Genomic DNA, 20052 nt, shown 5'->3' with positions numbered 1-20052 from the left:
TAATGAAATAACCCGGTAGTGGTTTTCATATACGGAAGTTTTCTATTGGAGAGTTTTAGGACAAGATTATCACTCGGGGCTCTTGATAGTATATTCAACTTTGGAGGATATGGTCGGCATTTCCTGTGGATGCTCCACAAGGGCCAGTTCCGCTAGTCCAACTATTAGTTTCCGTAACATAGGTGTCCAGTTCTGAGACGAAAAAATGCGTTGGTCATTTAAGGACAGCTTATAATAGGCATCGTTTTTCGTGTAATTAGCATGAGAGCTCTTCTCGTTTATTCTACTCTGAATCATTTTCTTCATTTCTTCTGCATATGGAACAAGGAATGTGCCTTCATCTTTGTGTCTTACTGAGTATTTTATTAAATTTTGTTTTTGTATTTGAAGATTATGGTTCAGTGTTTTATGTATAATTGCTACTTTACTTTTAAGTCTTCTATCCTGAAGGCTTTCTAAATTTAGTGATTTTACTAACGGTGTTACTCTAGTCAAATGTGAATATTCTTTTTTTATGAATCTCACTGCTCTATTTTGTGTCTGTTTCAGATTTGTAATGTTTTCTTGAGTTGAGGTGTCCCAAACGGGGGATGCATATTCTATCATTGGCCTAACCAAGGTTAAATAACATTTTAGTTTTATGTTCTTATTTGATTTATAGAAATTTCTTTTAATAAACCCTCATTCTTTGTTTGTTTAATGTATATATTTTCATCAATATGTGGATTCCTTTACAGTTCTTCATTTATTATAACACCTAGGTATTTTGCGTTTTTAGTCTGTGTTACTGGTTTACCATGAATAAGATAAGTGGAATTAATTTGTTTTAGATTTTTTGTTACTCTTAATAACTGACATTTTTCTAGGTGGAAAGACATGCTCCAATTTGATTCCCATGTCTGTAATTCATCTAATTCTCTTTTTACATTTTTTTTTATTTTAATTGTTCTATATATGATGGAATCGTCAGCAAATAATCTGATTTTTGTACCTAAACTAATGCAATTTGATAAATCATTTATGTAAATTAAAAATAGTAGTGGACCTAAGACTGTTCCTTGAAGTTCACCTGTGTTTACTGTATTGGTGTTGATTTAAAGCCATTTATTAGTACAGAAGAAACGACAGAAAAACTAAATATAAAGTAAATAGCAGTTACTTACCGGTCTTTCTGAAACAGCTAAAATAAATAATCACTATTGACAAAAGCAGTATGACGACAAAAAATACAACTAGCAGGATGCATTTAACATTATCAGACTGAAGAGGTGTCACATATTCTTCTTTAGTAGTCAAATCTGTTCATTAAATTAAAAGTCTGTTAAATATTAATTAGAATAAATATTTTTAACACTAACAAGTTATTCGTTCTCTCTTCTCTTTCTCCCTCTCTCTTTTTCTTTGTCTTTATATCTTTCTATTTTTATCATCTCTCCCTCTTTCTCTTTGCCTTTCATTCACTGTCTTTCTCTTCTTCTCTCTCTTTCTTTTATTGATTTTCTTTCACTTCCCCTCCCCGCTCCTTTTACTTTCTGTCTTTCTTTCTATTTTGTTCTCTAACTTTTCTTTCACTCTGTTTTTAGACTCCTTATAGACTCCTTACTGAGCCTGGCTTTAGTCCAAAATAGTGACGACATGTATTCTAATTTATTTCTAATGACATCTAAAATAACTATTAACAGTTTCAATATAAATAGATCTCAAAGAATGATACATTTGGCAAACATCTTTATATTGTAAAAAGTCATTCTGTTGGACTGCTAAGATTAAAGAAGGGTTTAGTTGTCAGCTCTAACCTACATAATTTGTCACTTTTGACTATTCAATGTTAGTGTATTAGTTTACAAAACAACTGGACAAGGTCTCAATTTGAAGTTTTGCTGGACATCTACTACGTGCATGTGTTTCCTGTCTGTCTGTCTGTTTAATTGGTACAACATTTGTACGCGTTATTTCTCCCACACCCATTATGGCGTCAAGCTGAAACTTTCAACAGTTGTTTTTTTTTTTGGATCTGTCAAAACGTGAATCAATCTAAAAACAAAATAACCAATCGGTTAATTATTTATTCGTCATAAACTATTTTGTTTTGGTATCAAAAAGGGATATAAATATTACTTAATAAGATATGTGGCTGTATATGTAAATTTTTTCATTAATTATGTTTGTACCCAATTTTTCTCCAATTTCCACTTTATGGATCAAGTTGAAGTTTTGCTTGATTTTCATAGAAAATACATAAATCAATAAAACAAAACTAACCAATCAGATAATCAATTAGTAGTAATTAATTAATTTCGATTTATATAAAAAGGGAGTTTATTCCTGCAATATTGAGATATATCTCGTTGATTTGGTGTTTCTTCACCTTAGATGCACTTTATTTAAAACTAAATATTTGTGTGTAGACCTTCTTAGACCTGCTGACTGTTCTAAATGTGCAGTCGGGTGTGACGGCAAGCGACATGCAGCATAACATTTCATTTTTCATTTAAGTATCCGCCACTTTCTCCACCAGCTAGTAATATGCCATCAAATAATCTATCATCTATCTACTTTCTAATTGCCAAAGTTACAGATCAAACACCCCTAATCAGAAATGAATACACATCTGTAACATTATGTAACAAATGTGTTACACGAGAAATCGTATTATCAAGACTGTCTTCACATCCTTGAATGTCAAAGTGACAGCAGGATGTTACACACAATATCAGTGGTTGTTATTTTTTTAAAGCGACCTTTAAAATTGCATTACATGAAAATTCGAACCTTGTACAGATGCTGTCGTAGTCTTTGGTGTTGATGTTATTGTCATCATTGCTTTTGTTTCAATATCTGCATTAAATCAAACAAAGTTACATTTTCATCAAGACCAATGCTCAAAAATACTATTATTAAAAGAACAATCAAATACTTTTAAATATTTTTTCCCCATTTAGACCGATTTATTATAATAATCTACATTATTATGGCATATACAATAAATATAATCATATCCTTCAGATAAAGATCTTTTTTAAATAATATCCATGTCAAAATAAAATAATAAAACACCCAATATACTACCATTTACACATGTTTTCGGCCATATATGAAAATATGCAGTAGTTCTAGCTGTAAACACATACATGTGTTTTTGTAAAAATAATTGAAACAAATGATAATTCTTTTCTTATGTCTAATCAAATTGATAGAATTTTTAACATTATTTCTCTGTGAAGATATATTTTGGTACGCCAAAAAAAAAAAAAAACGGCTATGTAGTCCACACTTCACTTTAAAAGGGACTTTCTTTGGAAAACCACCTAGGAAGGTCCTGATTTAGTTTGGTGTCAATGTTATTTGTTTATTTTTCGTTGCCTTCCCGTCAGACATTCTCTTTGATTTACAGCCAAGACCTTCAACGGTAGCAACAATATAAAACACTCTGCATGCAATGCCCTGTCTAGCCTCGTGTTTCCTCGTGGGTAAATTGTAGAGATAATGACTACCATCAACTTACCGTTATTCTCTCTGACGTTTAAAGAAACTGAAAACGTCTGATTCTCGACAGACTTGACTGTTATGTTTACTCTCTTCAGACTGTCTCGACGTGGAATATTTAGTGTCAAATAATTAGAAAATGTTTCTTCGTCAAGACTAGACTTTACCATCACGTCATTGGATGTTGTGTTGATTCTGTATAAAATACTATTAATTAAAATATCCCGACTTAATGCTGGATAAGATCGAATACAAAGACTAATAGCTAGTTTTCCTGCTGTGTGAATTTCAACTTTGGGTTCAATGTTGTCACAAACATATGGTGATCCTGTTGAAACATAAAAACAACATATTAAAAAATGTAGTATATCAATTTTAAATTTATGTTAGAATAATATAGTAAACTAAACATTTATCTTTTGTCTTTGAACAAATAAAGAAAAACAATGGCGAGTATGGTGATTCAAACCCAACGGCACTCCCATTCTTAGCTCGACGCTCTATCGTCTGTTCTTCCAGCCACATTATATATGCAAATTTTTATCTAGAAATGATTCAATTTTTTTTACTTGAGTTCCAACCCGATCCAGCCTTACATTTCCATGTAAAAATAAGTAATTAAAAAAAAAAGATGTTTTTATTTCATTTGTGAAGTCCCACTTGTTTGTTACCTCCACGCTGCTTGGAGAAAGCCTGTCCGGTCAATTTGTAAGTGCTGGGCTGCCCAAACGTCAACACTCGACTCTCTTCCAAACTGGCCGGATACAAAGGTATGGAACATTATAGGGCTAGTTAAATGGAGGAGTTTGCTAGAGAGAGAGAGAGAGAGAGAGAGAGAGAGGTGTTACCACTGTTCTCCCTCTTAAGGGGCTCCGAAACCGGACTTTCTGCTAGGGTTTACTCTCTTAGCCTTAGACCATACATGAACACCTACACTTGACAGTGCGGATATTAACCTATAGTTAGGGGTTTGTCTTGTGGGCAGCAAGCCGACGGACCATGTTTGGGGCATCACAACCTCAGTTGCTGTCTGTCACCACGAGGAAGTGCCTACAGGACTTGCTGTGTAATGACTATATACTGGTAATGGAGATGCTAGCCACTAGTGACATCATATTAGACATCACATTTGATCAATTCAACTTTATTTTTATATACACAATCACAAATCAAAACTTAAAAAATGTATATTTTATATCTCACCATCTTTTAACCGTAAGTTAATTGTGAATGTCGCTGTTCGTTTGAAATGATCCCTAATTCTGAACAGATAAAACTTGATGTCATCTCTGGAGATATTTCTCAAAGTCCACGTTATGTTATGTTCATTTTCATCCAGCTCTACTTCCAAAGAGTTTTTAACAAAGTTATAATCATTAATTGTCCTCATGTTAAAGACTATATTTTCTTTCAGAACTAAACCTTGTGATACGACACAGAAATGTAATATAACAGTTTCTCCAATTCTTGTCAACAAAGTTGTCTCCCTGTTAACTGCCTCACACGAAGGCAGAGTCACACCTGTTAACAATGAAACATTAGATTCATATAGTCCCTTCAAACAATTGTGTTACAAAGACTGAATATATAAAAGTAAGATTTTGTTTGTAATAATAGTGATGGCCCTAAATCATTTTCCATGAGAAAATGTGCATTGTAATTTGCCCATGAAAAATACATTATAACTATGGAAACAAAACATGCATGCATACTAGTGTCGATACAACGCAGCATGTGACATGTTTACATCAGATAAATCAATTCTATTTAATCAATGGATAGATTCATTTATTTTGAATAGATCTGAATCATAATCGCTTGTTTTCTTCTTTTCAATTTTTAAGAAATAAATTTGATTGAATAACATAGCATTTAACAAATTTGTTTCAATATCCACATTTCCTTCGCCATTGATAAGTCTGTAAATAAATACTAGTTTAACAAAGAGATCCTGCTATTGTGACATGCTTTAATATGTAGTTAATAACTTACGATCTTCTTTGATAGAGAAATTGATAACTAACTTTTCCGATCCAGCCAGTAATGTCAAAGTTTCATGTTTCCCTATATAACTTCTACAATCGTGGAGCTTAATTTTGATCAGATATTCACTAGATATTCCGTTTGGTACGATCTCAATAGTTTAGGACTTTGGCGTTGTAGCAGGCGGTAACATTGGCAGCCCTGATTTTATTACTCTATATAGAACTGTTAATTTCTCATGGGTACAAACATCGTATGACGATCCTATAATCCGTGGAAAATCTATAACAAATTCATGTACATATAAAGACTTAGAGAAAGCAACAGGAAGACGATGAAACTGTGCATTTCATATGATTATGTAGTAAGCTTCCATTTATTAAATTTAAAATGTTTCTATTCCGTTTTTATAATTACATTATTGTGGTTTACGTAATTGTAAATAAAATTAATGTGTTTATTTAACTCAAAAATGTATTGGGAACAAAACTTAACAAAACCATTTTGAAGTAGGCTTTTTAAATGGCAATGCACATTTGATAAATAAATCATAGGCGTGGCCAAGATTTTTTTTTGTGAGGGATTTGACTATATGTGTGTGTGTATAGTTAATCGTTCTTATATTCTAACCCTTCATTCTTTTGGAAGACGTTTATTTTACCCTAGAATAAGTTTTTTTCTGGGGCTAGATTGTAGACACCCTGCCCTTGTCAGTTAGGGGGTCTTGTGGATAGCCGGGAGCTCCCCCAGAGGAGTTCGGGGTGGAGCCCTGCCGCAAAGAATTATTTCCGGTAGTTTAGTTCAAAAACAAAATCTACTATTAATTGCACCTTATTAATGGATCCCATTAATGGAGTGTTATTGCAATCCAATGTGAATATTCGTTTCCTATCTCATGGCTCTTATGTTTGTGTGTGTCTGCTCTAGTTTATCTTTCCATGAATTGAAGGGTTGAAATCTTCTGATGCATATTTCACGTTTGGCGTAACCAGTGTTAAATAACATTTTTTGTTTTATGTTCTTATATATATATATATTGTTATAAACTTGGTGGTGGCACAGATGGGGGTAGTGGTGTGAGTGTAGTCAGCCGACGCAAATCGCCCCAGGCCAGCGCTAGACGAGCGGTCAACCGTGACGAGTGTCAACACGGCGGTTCGGGAAGGATCGACGGCGGTCCGGGAAGGATCGACGTCGTGAACAGAACTCAGGAGCGTCACGAGAGTTGTAGTCATCTGACCACCTAGAAACGTCGAGCGGCGTTCTGTCCGGTTCGAGAAGGCCAGTAGGGACCCTATATAAGAGCGGAGGTGTCGCAGTCAAGACGGTTCACGGCAGGGGTTCAGAGCCCGGTTCACTACAGTCCGGTCGACTACAGCACAGTTCAGCGGTGTGGTTCTGTACGGAGCATTACGACGGTTCAGTGCGGAGTACTGTCAAGTACAGTTGAGACGGCTGGCGTCTTGATCTTGGTCTGCGATCGAGTCCGACACAACGAGCCTAGTGTGTGAAGTCAGTCCTGAACTGTTGAACCCAGTGCAAGCCCGGAACGAGACGGAGAGGCCAGTGCAAGAGTTGATACTGCGGAACGGTGTTATCGGAGAGATATTTGTACAGTGTACGTGTTGCCAATTGTACAGTATTGGCTGTTATTTATTCAACTATTAAAGTGTTACGTTACTTTGGAGCCCTGAGTTGTCAAGTTCTTTAAGTTGGTGGTGTATGGTGCAGTTTGCAGAGAGCCTGGATAGTGAGATTCGTAACAACTGGTGTCAGAAGTGGGATCGGATCGGAATCGGATTGGATCGGATCTACTATGGCTCGTCTGAAACTGCTGTACGAACTTGAATTTAGAGAACTGAAGGAAGAACTCCGTGGACGAAGGCTGAAGGTATATGGTAACAAGGAAACTTTACAAGCACGCCTCCGAGAAGACATGTTGGAAGAAAGAGAAGATCCGGACACGTATCTGTTTGAAGTCGCACCAGATTTGGGAGAACTCTTAAACTCTGTACTAGACGAGATGAGTATGACATTGAAGAAGTCCACCGAGGAGTTCTGTAGAGAGATTAAAAAGATGTGTACCTCAGTGAAGGAAGTGACGAGCCCCGTGGTGAAAACGATGGACGTGGTGGAAGAAACCCTGTACGACCAAAGAGACTTGAAAGATAAAGGAGCTGCGCCATCGTTAAACAATGAACTACTACCCACCCAAAGCTTTGAAGAAATATGCAGTGACAACGGCAATGCTGATGAATGTGGTGCTGCCTGTGAATCTGAAAACAAGGAGTACAGACCTGTGGAGCCGAAAGAGACAGACGAAGAGACAATGGAAGCTGCCCATAGTTCGAACGAATCTTGTGTTGAAGCTTTACCTGATATGAGCACCTCAAACAGCAAAACAGATCAAGAGAACGCTGATTCTGCCTACAAGCCTGTTGCCGAGGGACGTTTACATGATGAAAGCTACCAGCGAGGCTTGGACCCTACAGAAGTTCGTCCAGATGCTAAGCTCAGCGAGAGAAGCCCTGGTGGAGATCATGAGAACCCATTGAAACCTGACGAAGCCGTTGAGAGACATATGCAAGTCGAGAGATACCAGCCAGGTCCGCACCTAACAGACGTTGGTCCAGTTGCCAAGACTGGAGAGGAAAGTCCTGATGGTGGTAAAGAGAATCCAAGGCAGTCTGACGTGGACTTTGATGGACATTTGCAAGATGAAAGTCATCGACCAGATCTGAAACCAACAAGCGATTGGCCCAATACTGAGACGAGAGAGAGATGTCCTGATGACGGTGAAGAAAGCCGATTGGAGCCTGAGGCCGAAGACGAAGTGGAGTGTTGCCAACCTGCCCCACGAGCATGTCCCCCAGACAAGGCTGAAGATGATGACCTGTCCCACAATTCCCTGCCCTGTGGATTTGAAGCCCATCCCAGTCCTTCTTCGCAAAGCCCTATGAAGTCACCTCTTTGGCCATCGATCTTGGTATCCCCAGCCCTTACATCCCATACTTCTCGATGTGCCAAGCGGCTGTCCTCAGTACCGACAGACAAGAGAGCGATGCAACCAAAACGTCACTGCAACAAGAGGACGATCAACTGGAGGAAAAGAAGAAGGCGGCGTTTGCATAGTCCAACGTGCATGGTGATTCAACCAAGAAATAACTGCAGCCACATGAAGACCAACTGGCGGAGAAGAAGAAGAAGGCGACTTTTCCTGAGTGCAACATGGATGACGATGCGCTCACGACATCAATGCAACCAGATGAAGGCTAACTGGAGGAAAAGAAGAAAACGTTTACTAAATTCAACATGGGTGGCGATGAAAGCACGACGTCGAGGCAAACATGTGAAGGCCAACTGGAGGAAGAGAAGGAAGCGACCATTGCTGACTGCAACATGGATGGCTCCATCAAGCTCAAGAGGCAAGCCAACTGCCACTGATCGACCCCCGCCTGCAGCAATGAAACTTTACAGCCAATGTCATGATGTTGATTCTGTCCGGGACGGACAGATCTAAGGAGGGGGCAGTGTTATAAACTTGGTGGTGGCACAGATGGGGGTAGTGGTGTGAGTGTAGTCAGCCGACGCAAATCGCCCCAGGCCAGCGCTAGACGAGCGGTCAACCGTGACGAGTGTCAACACGGCGGTTCGGGAAGGATCGACGGCGGTCCGGGAAGGATCGACGTCGTGAACAGAACTCAGGAGCGTCACGAGAGTTGTAGTCATCTGACCACCTAGAAACGTCGAGCGGCGTTCTGTCCGGTTCGAGAAGGCCAGTAGGGACCCTATATAAGAGCGGAGGTGTCGCAGTCAAGACGGTTCACGGCAGGGGTTCAGAGCCCGGTTCACTACAGTCCGGTCGACTACAGCACAGTTCAGCGGTGTGGTTCTGTACGGAGCATTACGACGGTTCAGTGCGGAGTACTGTCAAGTACAGTTGAGACGGCTGGCGTCTTGATCTTGGTCTGCGATCGAGTCCGACACAACGAGCCTAGTGTGTGAAGTCAGTCCTGAACTGTTGAACCCAGTGCAAGCCCGGAACGAGACGGAGAGGCCAGTGCAAGAGTTGATACTGCGGAACGGTGTTATCGGAGAGATATTTGTACAGTGTACGTGTTGCCAATTGTACAGTATTGGCTGTTATTTATTCAACTATTAAAGTGTTACGTTACTTTGGAGCCCTGAGTTGTCAAGTTCTTTAAGTTGGTGGTGTATGGTGCAGTTTGCAGAGAGCCTGGATAGTGAGATTCGTAACAATATATATATATATATATATATATATATATATATATATATATATATATATATATATATATATATATAAATATATATATATATATTTATATTGTTATAAACCTGGTGGTGGCACAGATGGGGGTAGTGGTGTGTGTGTAGTCAGCCGACGCAAATCGCCCCAGGCCAGCGCTAGACGAGCGGTCAACTGTGACGAGTTACGACGATCGGCCGAGACGAGTGTCCACAAGAGAGTTCGGGAAGGATCGCCGACGTGAACAGAGCTCAGGGGCGTCACGAGAGTTGTAGTCATCTGACCACCTAGAAACGTCGAGCGGCGTTCTGTCCGGTTCGAGAACGCCAGTAGGGACCCTATATAAGAGCGGAGGTGACGCAGTCAAGACGGTTCAGAAAGCGGGTTTACGACAGGAGTTCAGAACACGGTCGACTACAGCACAGTTCAACGGTGTGGTCCTGTACGGAGCACTACGACGGTTCAGTGCGGAGTACTATCAAGTACAGTTGAGACGAACGGCGTCTCTATCTTGGTCTGTGATCGAGTCCGACACAACGAGCCCAAGTGTGTGAAGTCAGTCCCGAACTGTTGAACCCAGTGCAAGCCCGGAACGAGACAGAGAGACCAGTGCAAGACTTGATACGGCGGAACGGTGTTATCGGAGAGATATTTGTTATCGCAGAGCTATTTGTACTGTTCTACGTGCTGCCAATTGTACAGTATTGGCTGTTATTTATGGACATTAAACCTTTACGTTATTTTGGAGCCCTGACTTGTCAAGTTCTTTAAGTTGGTGGTGTATGGTGCAGTTTGCAGAGAGCCTGGATAGTGAGATTCGTAACAATATATATATATATATATATATATATATATATATATATCTGTTACAGGTTGCAGTGCATGTTCTCCGTGCTGCTACGCTTTTTAAAAATTATAAATTATTATTTAATATATATTATTAATTGGTAGTTCTATATATTTTTTAAATGCTTACCTCTTAAACTAATGATAAAACTCGTATTAGTCGAAAGGCCTAAGTAAGATGTAATACTGACTATGTAGTTGCCAAAGTCTTCTTCTTGTATGATGTCTTTATTCAGTTCAACAGACCAAAGTACTTCAGACAAGTTTGTAAATTCCACTCTCCAATTCGTGTCTTTAATGTGATTGGTAGATTTGGTTACAACAACAGATGCAACCTCTGGGTACGCTAACACTTTAAAACGAGTAGAAACTGTTTCATAGATATTGGCTTTGATTATTTTGTTTTCGACCTCACAAATGTGTGCTGCTATTACTGAGGACAAAAATCATATTGTTATGAATTGTGTTTTAATCTTAATAAACAAATGTCAACACTATTCAATAGATTTAAAATACGCCTTGATTTTGTTAACTTAAAATGTTATTTTTTAGACACTTAATCAAACAACGAGGCTATTAATCAACGACACACTTTTTATGGCGAATTATTTCTCTTTTAATATTTGTATTTTCATTGTGATCATAAATACCATAGACAGTCTTTGTAAACATAAATAATCATCAATGGTAATCTATTTAAATTTTTTTTAAAATTTAATACCTATGTTTAAAAAATTAAAATAAAAGAGGCCTTGTTTCATCTGTTAAGAAGGATCTTTTGATAATATATAATGTTTTCTCGTGAGGATCTTGCATTATAATGTATTTAACTTTTTTTTTCGAGAAGACATTTCTGATAGTTTACACAACGATTCGTTGCTTTTGTATTCTAATTAATGACCTTCTTTCATAACGTATGTTTCCTAATGAGTGTCTGAATTTCGTGCCCTTTGTATAATAATGCATAATCTTCTTCGTTTTTTGTGATACAAAAAAAAATAAAAGATCAAAGTCTATCAAGGCTTTACAGTAGTACGTACGCTATGTGACCGGTCATTTCATCCCCGGTCATTCACTTTCACTTCATCTCCGGTCATTTTATCCCCGATTATTATTTTTTTTTATTGTTTACTTGTGCTGTCAAGGCTTTCATTTTAAGCCATAATTTCATCTTATATAGAATGCTTTTTGATATTTTTGACATGTTATTAATGCGTTTATTGTGTTTCCCCTTCCACTTTACATTCTGAATGAGAAATCTTATAATATAGCGCTTCTTTTGGATGTGGGAGATATTATAATATTACCCTGTCCATGACGTAATAATCAAAGGCCAGTGTGTGGTGGAAGTAGTGGACATCTTTTGAATGATGAGAACGATTAGAATACTTATGACCCTTGTTAAGCATGTGTTTTTAAAGAATCAAGGCAACTAATGTCGTTATTGGGCCGAACACTTATATTCATTCATCACTTGGCCCCATCTTGGGCATGAATTTCTGGTTCACTACAAAAGACGCTTAACTCACAATGACTAATGGCTTATAGCTTACATATATCAAGTATTAACAACCATGCAGCAAATAGCTTATCATCAATGGCGAAGGTGTGGTGGAAGTAGTGGAAATATTTTTAAAGATAAGAAAGATTAGAGTATTTATGATCACAACACTAATAACTCCTGACGCGCATTTTTCACTTTGTTTTATTTTTCAATCGCTTTTTATGAAAATGGGCGCGTCATTTTTAGCCTTGATATAAGGTTTTATTTGTTCTAATAAAGTCGGACTTCACCCATCTTCAGGATATCATGTTGGCTTTATAAGATTTGCTTCAATTCCCTTTAAACATTAATGGCATAAATTGCATTATAGGACTCTATGGGTATTAATTTCACATTGCTATCGATATTTCATTTGTACATGTATATGTAAATTTATTTATTGATATTCACTTAAGATATCAACACTGGTATATTTAGGTGGACATATACACCTGTTTATACTATAATTCCGTTATGATGCTCCTTCTTCCCTAGTGCTATTAGAGCATGGAATGGGTTGCCTGAGCTAGCCAAGAAAACCAGAATTTAAGTCATTGGTTGATATGCATGACTAAATGCATGACGCGTAGGACGTAATCATCTTTTTTTTTTTTGAAGTAACTTCTGTATTATATAAGATAAGATTAGGTTTCTATAGCTTTTAAAATTGATTGATTGCTTATTGGAAATAGTCTTGCATGTAGGGTGTGACACTCTCTCTCTCTCTTTCTCTCTGCCATTAGGCGTCGATCTGATTTAAATTTTCTAAACCCACTCTATCTGATTGGCGTAGATAAACACAAAAACATTTTTTTTACATGACCTCTATATTAATACATGATACATTTTTATCGTTTTTAATGGCATTTCATTTTATTCTTTATTGTCAGGTAAATAAAAATGAGTATATTGTAATAACTTAAGTGAGGCAACTCAACGAGGACATAGACGTTTATTTACATAGAGACATGACAAACACAAAGGGCATCTGCCTTGAGTACAGCATCTCCATATTGGCTCTCTCCTTGGACGGAAATCGTTAGTCTCTGCATGTCAACATCCTGTTCTAGTTTGGTTACTAGAAGTGCGCATCTCTGCACTAGCCTGGATGGTGGTGCGCATGGCAAAGTCATAACAATATCAAATATTGCTTATTTCACGATTTTTTATAATTACTATTTGTTAGATAAAATGATCAGATGACCAGGGGATGAAATGACCGGGGATGAAGTGACCATGGATGAAATGACCGGGAATGAAGTGACCATGGATGAAATGACCGAAAACCCGTACTCTATATCTACCTTTAAAGTCCCTCGCACTATAGCTTTGGCCTTAAATATTTTTACTTTATCTGAACAGCTTTTCTTACTCTAAGTTTATTTGATCTGAACTGTTAAAACAGTCAGAGTGCGTTGTACTCGCCAGGATAACTAATATCACAAGCCTAGAAAAAAGCTTATAGAGGGGATGGGGGTAGCCCGATTCAGAGACGGCTTTAGGTTTTAGGCAAACTAGGCAGATACGAAATTGTGAAACTTGGCACAAATGTTTTTGTTGGAGTACATTTTGCTTTTAATTTATTACCTATTTAGATTTTTCGCTGTTTATTATTTATTTTTTCTATTTCGTTTTTGGCCTCTATTCCTAGGTCCTTCAATTATCTAAGGCTGGCTCTGTCTGATTGAAGAGCTCCTCCCCATTCCCATACACACTTGCTATCTGGAAAGGAAAACCGCTGCCCTTACACTATACTGAGATGAAATTTTTCGGAAAAAAGAAGATATAATAAACAAGCTTTAATAAACATTCAATACGTTAACTCTAGATTCGAAACAATTTTAAACGTTTCATTTCGTTATTTTCATTTTTCACACATCATAAGGGAGGGAGGAGGCACGAATGAAATTATATGCTTTTAAATCAGGGGTTCTCAATATGTGGATCGCGAGACCCTTTTGGTGGTCGAATGACCATTTGCCATTGGAAATTTAGGTTTTTCGTCTATTTTTCATTGTAAGTTTTATTTTGGTCATTTCTTTTGTGAAAAGTACACTTTTACCACATGAGGTAAACATTGACACTGTAATGTAGAAAGTAAAGGAATATTGCTCAGATTAGGAGGTTACAAAATTAATCATACAAAGATTGTGTATCGACAATAAAATGAAATACAAATGGTAAGGGAGGGGGGGGGGTAAGAGAGAGAACACTAACATATTACCAGAAGATAACAGCGATCTCTTACTTGAAGTAAGACATTTTTCCATTGATAGTTACTTTTTTTTATTTTTTAAAATATAATTGTCATTCAAAAATTAATGTTGCTGACAATGATATAAAGCTTTGTTATGTAAAAACATGATACGTTTAAAATTTGATAATTTTATTACATTAGAAAAATCACAATTAAAGACTAACTAGGCCTATAAACGAAATACATTTTAAGGAAGGGGGTCGCGGCCTACTGGTGAATCGTATTAGTGGGTCGCCAAGCTAAAAAGGTTGAGAACCGTATTTTAAGAGACCTCTCATTGAAAAGTTTTTAAAAATATGTGCCTATTTCATCTAGGACATTTGTTTTTATTTTGACAATGGTTAGAGAGACAGTGAGCTTAAAGCAGAGAAAACTAGTGGGAAAGTGAGCTTAAAGCAGAGACAAAGAGTATGTGCCTATTTCATCTAGGACATTTGTTTTTATTTTGACAATGGTTAGAGAGACAGTGAGCTTAAAGCAGAGAAAACTAGTGGGAAAGTGAGCTTAAAGCAGAGGAAACGAGAGATAAAGTGAGCTTAAAGCAGAGAAAACGAGAGAGAAAGTGAGCTTAAAGCATAGAGAAAGTGAGCTTAAAGAAGAGAAAACGAAAAAGAAAGTGAGCTTAAAGCAGAGAAAACTAGTGGGAAAGTGAGCTTAAAGCAGAGAAAACGAGAGAGAAAGTGAGCTTAAAGCAGAGAAAACTAGTGGGAAAGTGAGCTTAAAGCAGAGACAACAAGTATGTGCCTATTTCATCTAGGACATTTGTTTTTATTTTGACAATGGTTAGAGAGACAGTGAGCTTAAAGCAGAGAAAACTAGTGGGAAAGTGAGCTTAAAGCAGAGACAACAAGTATGTGCCTATTTCATCTAGGACATTTGTTTTTATTTTGACAATGGTTAGAGAGACAGTGAGCTTAAAGCAGAGAAAACTAGTGGGAAAGTGAGCTTAAAGCAGAGGAAACGAGAGATAAAGTGAGCTTAAGCAGAGAAAACGAGAGAGAAAATGAGCTTAAAGCAGAGAGAAAGTGAGCTTAAAGAAGAGAAAACGAAAAAGAAAGTGAGCTTAAAGCAGAGAAAACTAGTGGTAAAGTGAGCTTAAAGCAGAGAAAACGAGAGAGAAAGTGAGCTTAAAGCAGAAAAAACGAGTATGTGCCTATTTCATCTAGGACATTTGTTTTTATTTTGACAATGGTTAGAGAGACAGTGAGCTTAAAGCAGAGAAAACTAGTGGGAAAGTGAGCTTAAAGCAGAGACAACGAGTATGTGCCTATTTCATCTAGGACATTTGTTTTTATTTTGACAATGGTTAGAGAGACAGTGAGCTTAAAGCAGAGAAAACTAATGGGAAAGTGAGCTTAAAGCAGAGACAACAACATTCTGACCTTCATTCTTTCGAAACACGTTCATTGTGCCCTACAATTTCTTCCTGGAGTTAGTGGAAAAATTGTAGACTTCACGCCACAGACAGCATGGGGGTCTGGGGGAGCTCTTGGAGCTCCCTCAGCGCGGGGCGAAGCTCCGCCGGCAAGCACTATTTCTGGTATTGAAAGCCAACAAAATGAATATTCTGAGGTATCTACAGTAAATTTTCCTGCTATTAAAAAGTTTTATTTCAAAAACCTAAAATGCATTCTTACTGCCTTACTGGCGCCAAGTTGTACTAGGATGTCCTTTGCAACCCTTACTATGCGTAATTCATTTTGTAGAAAAACATGTTCCGCAAACCTCATGCGACGCTCTGTCACAACCTTACTAAGGTGTCGACTCCCTATTCGGCATAGGATTTACTTGATTTAGTCCCGATCTCTATAACTAAGATGTCTTAGCCATCTTTGTTGAGCCACATTTAGTGTTTTTCAATGTCGGCACTTTATTAATGGAGCCCCGTCACTGGTAGAAATGTGTTACCTCTCTTGAATACGCTCTTGGAATTAGGTGACTGTAGTTTGCTTTAGATTTATATATCGAAAAGGGAAGTTTTATCGTCAAAATCATCTGTTGTGGATTTTTAACTAAACAATCTCTGGAGCTGTTTTTTTCTAATTCGAAACCCCATTTAGCTACGGTCATAGAATTTGGTAACTGTAGTTTGCTTTAGAATAATATTGAAGATAGAGGTTTTCCACCTCAAAACTCTCTGTAGTGGGATTTTAAACTCAAAAACCATCTGGAGGGGTTTTAAACATTTAAGAAAAGCCATCTGCAGGAGAGTGGTTTAAACTCAAAATCCCCAATTGGATTGGCTACGCTCAAATAATTTAGTGTGTAATTTGCTTTTTTATATTAAAGAGGTATTTTTTTAGCATCAAACCCCGCTGAAAGTGGGTTTAAACTCAAAACCCCTTTTGGCAGCTCTCATAGCATTTTGAGTGCGTATTTTGTTTTTTTGTTTTATAATGAAGATGTTGTTTTTAGCTTAAAACTCCACTGGAGGCGAGTTTAAACTCAAAACCCCTTTGACTACACTCATAGAATTTTGAGTGAATAATCTGCTTTCTTTTTAACATTAAATAGGTATTTTTTACCTTCAAAACCCGCTGAAAGGGGTTTAAACTCAAAACTGAGTCAAAACCCATTTAGCTACGCTCATAACATTTTAAGTGCATAATTTACTTTTTTTTTTATATCGAAGAAGCATTTTTAACTTCAAACACCGCTGAATGGGGGTTTAAACTCAAAACTGAATCGAAACCCATTTACTTATGCTCATAACATTTTGAGTGCATAATTTCCTTTTTTTTATATTGAATATCTTCCTTAACTGTGCCTTTGGAATTTGGTGATTGTCGTTTGCTTTTTTGTGTGTGTGTTTAGAAGAGAGGGATTTAACTGCAAAAACCCAGGTATGAGGTTTTAAACTCAAAACCTGTTGGTAGGGGGTTTTAAACTCAAACTCCCCTGATAGGGGTTCTAAACTCAAACCATCCTGATAGGGATTTTAACCTCAAACCCTCCTGGTAGGGGGTTTTAAGCTCAAAACCCCTTGCCTGAGATAGGGCTAGTAATGGTAATAGTATTAAAATGTCACCCAAAATAAACAAAATCAAAGCGAAAAATCAATTACTGAATTTCATTGGGGGGGGGGGGGGTTGAAACTCCCCCCCCCACCGGCTACGCCCATGATTCGTATCATGTACTAGTTAATGTGTAGTCTAGAATTTTAGTGTTGGATCTTAAGTAGATAACATGGTTCATTCACTAACACATATAGATTATACAATACATGTTACTGCATGTGAATTATAATTCTCATACAATTTCCTAATCATGACGCAAAATGCTATGAAGTGTCTACTCTTAAATTTTGTCTACTCTCGTCTATGTTTTATCTCAAATAATATTAGAAGTTTTCTCACCTTTGTCGAAGTGTATATCCAGAAATGTTGATGCTATTTCGTTTTGAAAATAAAATATTCTGCATTCATAAGATCCTATAGTTGGTATTGAATGAAAATACTTGATATTATTTTTGGCGTATTTTAACTCAAGAGTTCTTTTGTAGTTTTTGGGATTAAATGTCTTTTCCAAAACTATTGTCTCTTCACATCTGTTAATGATTTGTATTTTCTTAGGGAAGCCTGAACTTGAACAGACAAACTCTACTTCCCATTCATTGTGGTCATGTTGTTGAGAGGCATAAAATTGAACTGGTGCATCTGTCCGGCAAAAACAAAGTGCAGAGAAATTTTAAAGTCAAATTCTATTTTTACAAAGCTATATCAATTCACTCTGACTGTCTGTCTGGCAAAGGGTTCTTACACGTTATTTCCCCGCACCCGGTCTCGGAGAAAGCTGAAATTTTCACCTTTATTTCTCATACCTAACAACACAAGAATCAATTTTTAAAAAATTAACCGATGAATTTATTAACTATTGGTAATTGATTATTCTGTTTGGTATTTCGAACAAGAGATAGAAATTGAGCTTGACTAAAAAGGCGGTCGCCACTCTTTAAATCGAAATAAACAATATATAACTATACAATCTTCTTTGGTTACAAGTACCTCACTAGCAGAGTGGCATACTGCTCAATGGCATATTGGCCCGAGCAGTCGTGGGCCATAAGTTTGAATAAGGGTAGTTACCTTTTAAAAAAAATACTTTTAAAAACAATTACGTTAAAATGCACCCAGATATCCCTTTTTTTTTCTCCACACATTCCAGTTGTACCAACTGGTCCCGGATGATAGATAAAAGCATAAAATTGCGTTAAAAAAAATGGTAAAAATATTGTAATAACTTAAGGGAGGCGACTATGCGAATGCAGATTTTTATCAAAAATTAATAATAACAATATCTGCCTTGAGAACAGCCTCTTCATCAGTTCTAGACTTGGGCGAAACTCTTGTCTGATGTCAACATTGCTTTCTGGTCTAGTTCTTAGCACTGCACTGAAGGAAGTGTCGGTGAGAATCACAGAGGTACAAATCAGAGTTATATTGCTAATCGCACAGGTTTATTGTTGTTGGTCTAGACTTATTACAAATTTAATTACGTGAATTATCCAAACTAATTGATACAATTACACCTTGTATAAGCTTTACTTTTTTATGTTTTTAGCGGCCCCCGAAAGCGAAAAATCTAATTTTTTAAATCAATTATGTAAGCAGTTTTTTAAAGAGAAAAAGCTAATTAGTATGCATTATAAGTTAGACCTAAAAAGTAGCCGTTGCATCAGAACTTTGAATGGTCTAAAATATTGTGATGTCGGATTTTCAATATCTTTTCTAGTGTACGAGATCTAAACGGGACGGACGGACAGACGGACAGACATTTCGCACAAAACTAATAGCGTCTTTTCCCCTTTCGGGAGCCGCTAAAAATGCTATGACATTTATCTTTCATATAAGTCCCACTATGGTAACTTCGTATTCGTATGTTCTACTTTCGTGACCTCTGTATCCTAATGAATGCCTAAATAAACGTCCTACAGCCTGGATGACTTGTGCATGACTCCCTTAAAATACCTCTCAGTTCTCTGATATCTAAATACTGATTGTAAAAAATTAGTGAACTTGTCGTCATTGTCAACAAAAAAAATATACAAACATCTAAAATAAGCTAACTAAAAGCGTCTCTGGCAAATGTATAGTGACTTTAAATTTGAAATAATAAAACTTGTTAGGGTTATGGTAGGTTAGGTTTAGGGCATGTTATTTTACTAGAAACCAGAAGCAACGTTAAATTCTATCGAAATTTTATTTAGTTTGTATTTAATCAGTTGCGGACACAGAGCTAATATCTGATACAAAAAATGACACTGTTATCAAGCATACATTTTACAAAAAAGCAGCATTGAACATTTTAAACAATATTACCTTTAAGTAGCACGAAACTCTTTTCATAATAGTTCATTCGGGAAGAAGTGCCGTATAAAAGGAGTGTCCATTCAGTTATGTCCGATTCTGTGATATCAAATATATAAATCTTCAAATAAAAACGTCCATGACTATCTTGTTCCCAATGAAAATTCACTTTGTCCGCAGCAGCACTGAGCGCAGCATTATTCCGTTGTATTAAGACTTCTGTGTCGTTCAATTGAAGATCAACAAAACAAAATGTTACTTTTACACTTGTGTCTACGTCTTGTACTACGTACGATGTGTCCATAGAAGTCAGACATGTATTAAGACCTATGGAATATAGTTTCAGAACCTATATTAGAGT

At 37.0% G+C, this 20052-nt stretch overlaps 1 protein-coding gene across 2 annotated transcripts in view; it reads right to left on the bottom strand.

Annotated features, from left to right (window-relative positions):
• LOC106071944 (uncharacterized) overlaps nt 1-20052 on the bottom strand; it is a 50328-nt gene that overhangs the window by 3133 nt on the left and 27143 nt on the right. The window contains exons 2-8 of one of the 2 annotated variants that reach the window (XM_056009500.1): nt 19704-20018; nt 17742-18041; nt 10716-11018; nt 4690-5007; nt 3506-3814; nt 2773-2838; nt 1164-1298 (exon numbers count right to left, since the gene is read on the bottom strand). In XM_056009500.1, coding sequence (XP_055865475.1) covers nt 1164-1298; nt 2773-2838; nt 3506-3814; nt 4690-5007; nt 10716-11018; nt 17742-18041; nt 19704-19995 — 1723 coding nt within the window. In that variant the 5' untranslated portion in view covers nt 19996-20018. Of the gene's footprint in view, nt 1-1163; nt 1299-2772; nt 2839-3505; nt 3815-4689; nt 5008-10715; nt 11019-17741; nt 18042-19703; nt 20019-20052 lie in introns of those variants that run through there. The other variant, XR_008774590.1, reaches the window with a different exon arrangement.

Source organism: Biomphalaria glabrata, chromosome 14, assembly GCF_947242115.1.
Source record: "Biomphalaria glabrata chromosome 14, xgBioGlab47.1, whole genome shotgun sequence".
Classification (NCBI taxonomy): Eukaryota; Metazoa; Mollusca; class Gastropoda; family Planorbidae; genus Biomphalaria; species Biomphalaria glabrata.
Note: the sequence above shows the minus strand (reverse complement) of the source record. Positions and strands in the feature narration are given on the sequence as shown.